At 42.2% G+C, this 7,645-nt stretch overlaps 1 protein-coding gene and 1 pseudogene across 1 annotated transcript; one reads left to right on the plus strand and one right to left on the minus strand.

The window, feature by feature from the left end:
* Window positions 1-1,079: 1,079 nt before the first annotated feature.
* On the minus strand, window positions 1,080-1,685 carry LOC116464312 (polycomb group RING finger protein 3-like; annotated as a pseudogene).
* Window positions 1,686-4,997: 3,312 nt separating this feature from the next.
* On the plus strand, window positions 4,998-5,919 carry LOC116464310 (armadillo-like helical domain-containing protein 4; the record flags this gene model as incomplete). The annotated part of the gene is made up of 2 exons (XM_058435029.1): window positions 4,998-5,009; window positions 5,670-5,919. Coding segments are annotated over exons 1-2 (262 nt in total), but the record flags the coding sequence as incomplete, so codon positions are not given.
* Between the last annotated feature and the right edge of the window lie 1,726 nt (window positions 5,920-7,645).

The raw sequence follows: 7,645 nt of genomic DNA on the forward strand, positions 1-7,645 counted from the left end.
TTTGTATTTTTAGTAGAGACGGGGTTTCACCGTGGTCTCGATCTCCTGACCTCGTGATCCACCCGCCTCGGCCTCCCAAAGTGCTGGGATTACAAGCGTGAGCCACCGCGCCCGGCCTGCCTTACTGTTATAAGGACTTTTGTCATTGTACTTAAGGTTCACCAAGATAATCCAAGACTATTTCATCTCAAGATCTTTAACTTACTTGTACCTGCAAAGATTCTTTTACCAAACGAGGTCCCATTTGCAGGTTCTAGGGGCCCAGATGGGGGTTTATCTCTTTGGGGCCACCGTTCCACCCTCTGCTGTCTCCAAAACACATCTCAAGTCTGTCCGCTTTTCCACTGTCACTGCATCGCCATGGTTCTTCTCTCCTGGGACTCCTGCCGTCAGCCTCTCTTGCTTTCCTTTCTCTACCCCATAACTCATTTTCCACACAGCCTGAGGAATATTTTAAAACCCTGCCCCAAACCGTGTATCCCTGCCTAAGGCTCTTCAGTGCCTTCTCTTACCTGTACAGAGCTGGTCTCCTGCTGAGAATTTACATCTTCACACAAAATGTTATCACCTTGAGGTGAGCTCCCAGTGGTTTTGAGCTCATGTGCTCATGCCGCTCTTCCACCACCCAGCCCAGCAGGCCACCAAGTTTCATTTTATTCTCAGCATTTTTCACAACTTGAAAGCATTCTCTCTCTCTCTCTCTCTCTCCCCTTTATTCACCCATCCCTCCTTCAACCCACCTACCTACCCATCCATTTGTGAAATTAAAGAATAGACTTCTTCTTTGTGAAGAATATGTTTAACGTGTTTTAAAACAGTTTTATCACCTGCCCTCCTCTCCACACCCTCTCCCCCATTTTCTCTTCTATTAATGGTGGGTTCTTCATGTCCATGGTGTCTGGGCTTTTCACAATCCTCACTGCTGTTTTCTATCATGCTACCTGGCAGGGCAGGCAAAACAAATTGAGATTTTTTTCTGGTTAAAATCTCCAAACAAAGTTGTAAAAAAAAAAAAGAAAAACCCAAAGAATTTTAGAAGTGTCATTTTTACCTAAGAAATGACTTGCTAGAGTTTCTATTTACGGATTGACTGTTACCTCATTGAAGGACAAAAGGTTAAGATTTTTGGCAGTGAACTTCTTTAGATGTCAGACCATTGCTTGGGCTATGCAGCAGATTCATTTCCTTTTCAGTCCCCACAACTTGCTGCTGTTGCTTTCCTGCTCATCGCTTCTGTGAAAATCATTGTCCTTTTCCTTCTTCTCTTTTTTGGTCTCTTTGTTCGAACTGTCTTCTGCTTTCGTTTCACCATTCTGATGGAAATCTAAGTGTTGTTTTGTGGAGCAAGTCTCCCCCTTGATGTCTCCAGACACTTCCATGCCCAATTTGTGACAGAATTCTCTTGTTTTCATTTCTGCTTCTTGGAGTGCTGATACCAGTTTGTAAACAGTATCATGTATGGTGCTGTCATGACCGATGTACTGCAGTGAGTGGGTGTGACGTGTCACAGTCCTACATGCAGGGCAGGTATTGTTCTCTTACAAATACTTTCCCAGGCAACCCCTACAGAATGTGTGCAGACACTTGGTCACCATGGTTGCATCAATGAGGTGCCCACTACACAGGCGGCAGGTGATGTGGGCCTTAGTGTCCCACAGCTTAATCCTTCTGGTCAACATCTTTGACTTTTCCTCTCGTTGTCTCTGCTTGTTTTTCTTTCTGCCTTGGCATGGAGGCCGCACATCATCACCCTGACTCACTGATTCTGCCTCACTCTGCGCTCTGGTTCACTTCTGGCCCTTGCTGTTTTTCAATTTTCTGGCACAGAAACAGTCACTTTTGAGGGATGGCCAGGAGTCTCTGCTACATTGTGCAGCTGTGGTCTTGGTCTTGGGGTACAGGCAGGGGTACTCCAGGAGAAGGAAGGGGTGCCACTCCTTTCAGATCCACCCCCAAGAGGAGGAGACAACACCTGTCAAGAATCTAAAATAAAGACATGGAAGTCCTCAGATAGTTTTAATGGTTCCTGATAGTTTTCCTAATAATCTAAATTTCCATCATTTTTCCTCTATCCAGCCTCCTTTTCAACTTCTCTTTAATTAGAGTCCCTGGTCCATCTTTATAATTACTCCTTCACACACAATCAATACCCTTTCTTACCCTCTCTCTATCCCTCACACTCTCAATTGAGCTCTTCTGGTAAATCTTGCTGCTGGTTAAATCTCTGTGCCTACTCACCTCTCCACCCATGCCTGCACCCAAGCAGCTGAATGTGGCTTGAGAAAAACTCACAACCATCTTAACAGGTCTCACTTTAGATATATGATGTCACATCTCAAGTGGGCTTAGAGAGCTGCCTGGCAGTCCTGCCCCATTTCTCTGAGAATTTACTCACCCACTCACCAAGACGACTATTTCACGCTTTTTCCTTTCACCTCAAACACCAACATTTCTCTTTTCCTTTCCAGTTTTTTTATTTGACTGAGAATAAAAGAAACATAAAGATCCCCTACCCACCAAATCTACCCACCTTCCTGCACCGTGCCTGTTTCTCTGCCTTTCCTTTTTCCTACCATTGCAGGGGAGGATGTATCCAAACCAGCCTGTGCACTGGACCCTGTGTTCTTTTAGTCATTATGAAGAAGCCAATCTGTCCACTATGCACCAGGCTTAGTTTTGAGTACCTTATAAATTAACTAATGAAATCCTTACAACAGCCTTGCGAGGTAGGAATAATATCAGTTTTATAGATGAGGAGGTTGAGGCACAGCAAAATTCAGCAATGTGTACAAAAATCACACAGCCATAATAAATTTGTGTGGCTTCAGAGTCTATGCATGCAGCCACTGTATAATACCGTGTCTCCCAGGATATTCTCCCGCAGCTGCTTCTGTCTTTCCTGCCTCATTGATTGCCCCTTTCAATGAGATCTGACCCATTAACTTACAAGCAGGTTCTATTTTCTATATTCTATTTTAAGACCCTACCCTTGGCCTTGTGTCTCTCTCCAGCTGCACTCTATTTTCTCTGTTCTCCTTTTAGCCAAATTTCTGGTAAGAATTTTTTTTTGTTTGCTGTGTCTTCTTTTCTAATCTTTTTTTGAACCACTCCAACCTGGCCTTTGTCCATGACATTCCTCAGAAACAACTTTTGTCAAGGTCACCTGTGCCCTCCCAATGTCCAAGCCAGAGGGACACCCTTAGTCTCTTACTCGGAGCTTTGGAGATGCTTTCTTCATTTGCCTTCCCTGACACCACACACTTCTTGAATTTTCTCCCACCCTGGTGGTTACTCCTGTTTCCTGTGTGGATCTTCCTCTGCTAGTCACCCTCTAAGTGGTGGCTTTGCCCGGGAATGTGGTCTGGACCATTTCCCTTTCTGTCTATACTCACCTTCTTGATAATCTCAGCCAGTCTCAAGGCTTTGAATATTATTAATAAATTGACAATTCCCAAACTTTTATCTCTAGCTTTGAAACTTCCCTAGACTTCCAACATTTTCTTGGATGCCATAGGCCATCCCACAGTTACTATATCTCAAATGCAAATTCTTGCTTTGACTCTTTATCTTTTAGATCCCATTTTCAGTCATGTGGGATCTTCCTCCTGCATCTCACATTGTAATTATCAGCAGGGTTCTACCTTGAAATTACATCCCAGGTCTGACTACCTCTCTCCTCTTTCCAGATTGTACCCTAGTCCAAAGCAGCATAATCTATTCCTGATTTTTAAATGGACTCCTTATTAGCCTTCTTTCTTCATCTCTTGCTTTGATATAGCCTGTTCTCCACCCTGTTGCTAGAGTCATTCTTTAAAAATATAAGTCAGTACTACTTGTTCCCAAAAAACCTATTGAAATAAACAAAAGACTTAAAAAAAAAAAAAAGTCAGATCTGGCCACTGCCTACTTCTTCCTACCTCATTTCCTGTATTTGCCCTGTCCCTCCCAGCCCAGGCTTCTTTGCCATTCTTTGAACACAGCAAGGCCACACCTGCCTCAAGGATTAGGTCCTTGCCATTTCCTCCACTGGGAATGCTCTTCCTGTAGATGTTGACCTAAACTAAACAAGAGAATTCATTATTTTGGTATGGCCTGTGTTCAAACTTTACCTTGTCAGAAAAGCTTTCTTTAATCTCCCTTTCTAAAATAGTGGTGCCTGGAATTTTCTATCTTCTTGCCAGTTTTAATGAGAGTGTAGAGACCCCTGTCTGTTGGTATATCTGTTTGCTTGCTGTGAGTCTCCTTGAGTGGCATATGGGCTCCATGAAGGCAGAGACATTATTGCTCTATCCCTAGTGTCTGCAACAGCACCCGTTAGGGGGTTGATAAATATTTGTTGCATTTTTAGAATAGTGACAGGTATTAATCCTACAAAGTTAAAGGACATATAAGAATAAAAAAAGACTGAAGGTGATTTTTTTTAAAGTTAAAAAGCCCCTAAATGATAGAGGAAAGGTAGTATGTGTGGAGAAAGTTGTGTAGAAGCAGAAAAGGAGAGTCTCAGAATTCTTGGGCGGCTCCAGTTTTTCTTCCTCCCTTCTTTTCTCCACCATAGGAGGAGAATTACCTGTTGCAGTAACTGCTGTGCTGAGAGTCAAGGGGAGAGACCAAAGGGAAGGCCTTCTGTGAACTTCATGGGCACTTACCAGGGGCTTCAGGGGTGCATCCATGATGAAGATGGGGCCTTGAAGTATTGCTAGGAAATTAACATTGGTGAAACAAAATGAAATTGGGAATCATATGTTCCTTAAACCCACTCTACTTGAAGCATTGAAAATGACAGCTTGTGGTGAAGTGCCATGGCTCACACCTATAATACCAGCATTGTGGGAGGCCGAGGGAGGAGGATTGCTTGAGCCCAGGAGTTTGAGACTGTGGTGAACCATGATCACGCCACTGCACTCCAGCCTGGGTGACAGAGCAAGACTCTGTCTCAAAAAATAAATAAATAAAAAAAACATCAGGAAAACGACGAATTGTGAATGTTAACTCTTACAATGAAGATAATGGTAATTTTTAATGTGTTGCCTTTCTGACCACTCCTGGTGAATATCCCATTTCCCAATTCCTTTAGAGTTGGATTGAGAATGTTGATGCAATTATTTCCAGTTTCTTGGATTACTCTTCCTTAGAGAGAACAAGATCCAAGAGTGAATTTATGTGCTCCTCACTTACCATTGTTGTGAGTTCTACTCACTGATGTGGATGAATAGAAAAAGCCGTGCCAAAATAATGAATTGTCTCCTTTAACATTATGAGCTATAAAGGGATGGGAACAGCTTCTTTTAAGTTCTGTTAGTATTTCACAGTGTGCTAACTGATAAACTTTTAATGATCTCCAGAAAACAGCAAGGTGATGTTTACTACCCTTGTAAATATAAATAACTTTAATAAAAAATCATATTACTTGAATTTTGACTCCCAGTAAACATAATACCTGACACTTATCTGACATAACTATGGTTTTGAAAGTTTAAACTCTAGGACATATGGTGGGTATATAATCCTGCAAAGTTCACATTGTCTGACTTTGCCTACAAAGATGTGTTTCAAAAGGCCAAACAATTATTTTTGTAGTGTTTGGATCATTTCCAAAAATTCATTTGTTTCAGCATAAACTCATTGTATGTTTATGCTTCCCTTTGATTTCTTTTTGCCTAGAGGGAGAGGAAGATGAGGATGAAGAGGACGAAGAAGATGAAGATGAAGAAGATGAAGATGAGGAAGAAGATGAGGAAGATAAAGATGGAGACTCGCTGGATGAGGGTTTGGATGGTGACACTGAGCTGCCAGGTTTTACCCTCCCTGGTATCACGTCCCAGGAACCAGGCTTAGAGGAGGGAAACATGGACCTGTTGGAGGGAGCTACCTACCAGGTGCCAGATGCCCTCGAGTGGGAACAGCAGAATCAAGGCCTGGGTAAGAGTCATGTGTATTTCCCTTTTCCTCCCTTCTCCCCTCCTTTTATATTTCTAAGATGACAGCCATCTTTCATTGCCATCTATTGTAAAGAAAAATGGATTTTCTATGTTTATGGGTGGTTTCTACATTTATGGGTGGTTAAGAATGTAAGTATAAACTCATCGAAGAAATAACTGATAATTAAAAATTAAAGATTATCACTTATTTCTTCGATGAGTTTATATTTATGCCCTTAAGTAGCCAGGCTCCAAACAGTCTCCAGCTGCCTATTATGAGCACAGTTGCCTGATGTTTGGAAGAAATTCAGTTTTTCCTTCCCAGCTGGGAGACAGTTGTAGGCTTTAGGAGGACATCTGCACAGGGAGGAGATACGTGTAACCAGGATGCTGGACAAGCAGCACCAGGGGACAGAGTCGAAGAACAAATACATTTTTTGTTCCACTCTGTCCTTTGGGAATTTGTTCCCTAGGGGAAGTTCTTCCCCTGCTTGTAGGTGAGCAGTTGGGCAGTCCCATGATTTTTCTGTTCAGTCTTGTGGCTGCATTACCTTGTCAAACACGATTTCATTTCAGCAGCTAGGGTGGCCAGACCACTCCATGCTCACTCTCTCTTATTCATGGCCTGTGCTTGTGGTGAGAGACTTGGAGGATGCAGGCCGCTCCTCAGCTCGGCACTTCCTTCCACAATGACAGGGAAGCTCCCCAGTCTGTCCCTCTCCTCTTGTCAGGGGAGACACTATTAAGCTCTCAGTGACTCCTTGAGGCCCTATTCCCTTGACCTGAGGTGAATTAATCTCTTCTCCAAGGAAACTCTTCTCTAAAATGCTCCTAGTCTTTAATAGCTAGGCCCATTGATTCCTTCAGTGTGGCAGATGTTAGGTTTAAGAGTCAGAAAAACTGGTACAAATACTAGTTTTGGGGATATGTCATTGAAAACTTGGAATTTGGTCTGGGCCTTTGGTCTGGATGTAATTCTAGGAGTTGCACTCTGTAGATTGGCATACAGGTTGTAGTTGACATGTAGCTGGGATTTCCTGTGGAATATGCTACAGGAAGGAGAGAAGATAATAAGGGATGGGCTTCCAGTGGACAGACAACATTTCTTGAATTATTTTCTGGCCAAATTCAGCATGCACTGGGCAATGATTACTTTAAAAACATGTCACATGAAACTGGTAAAAACGTATAAGGGTATCAAAACATTATAATATCAAAATACTATAAAATAAACACAAAATAAGATGATCTCTGGTCTGTGAACAAGTGAATGAATATTTAGTCTGAAATGCTTCTGTTCTACATGAACAGGTTTGAAATGAATGAAATAAGATACAAAATACAAAGATAATTTATACCGAACAGGTTAAAAACAGACAAAAATCTACACATAAAGTGACTCCTCAGATTGTGCACAGCTTTATAATATGGAAGTATCATGTACAGTTAAACAGCCTTTCAATATGGATGGGATAGATATTCAGACGCTCTAGTACTTTACTGGAGAGAGGAGCAAGGGAGACAGGGTTGCCTTAGCACAGAATTAGGAACATCATATGGCATCTACCTTGGATTGTGATCAAAGAAATGAAGTTTCACCACTTATGAAGTGGACTTGCCATCTATGAGTAATTATAAGTAATTAGAGGGTCTTAGAAAACTATAAGGAGGCTCTGAATCAAGGCTAAAATGATCATCTGGGCTGTGGTATTATCATGCTCCTCAGT

This window comes from Hylobates moloch, unplaced genomic scaffold (assembly GCF_009828535.3).
Source record: "Hylobates moloch isolate HMO894 unplaced genomic scaffold, HMol_V3 SCAFFOLD_402, whole genome shotgun sequence".
Classification (NCBI taxonomy): Eukaryota; Metazoa; Chordata; class Mammalia; order Primates; family Hylobatidae; genus Hylobates; species Hylobates moloch.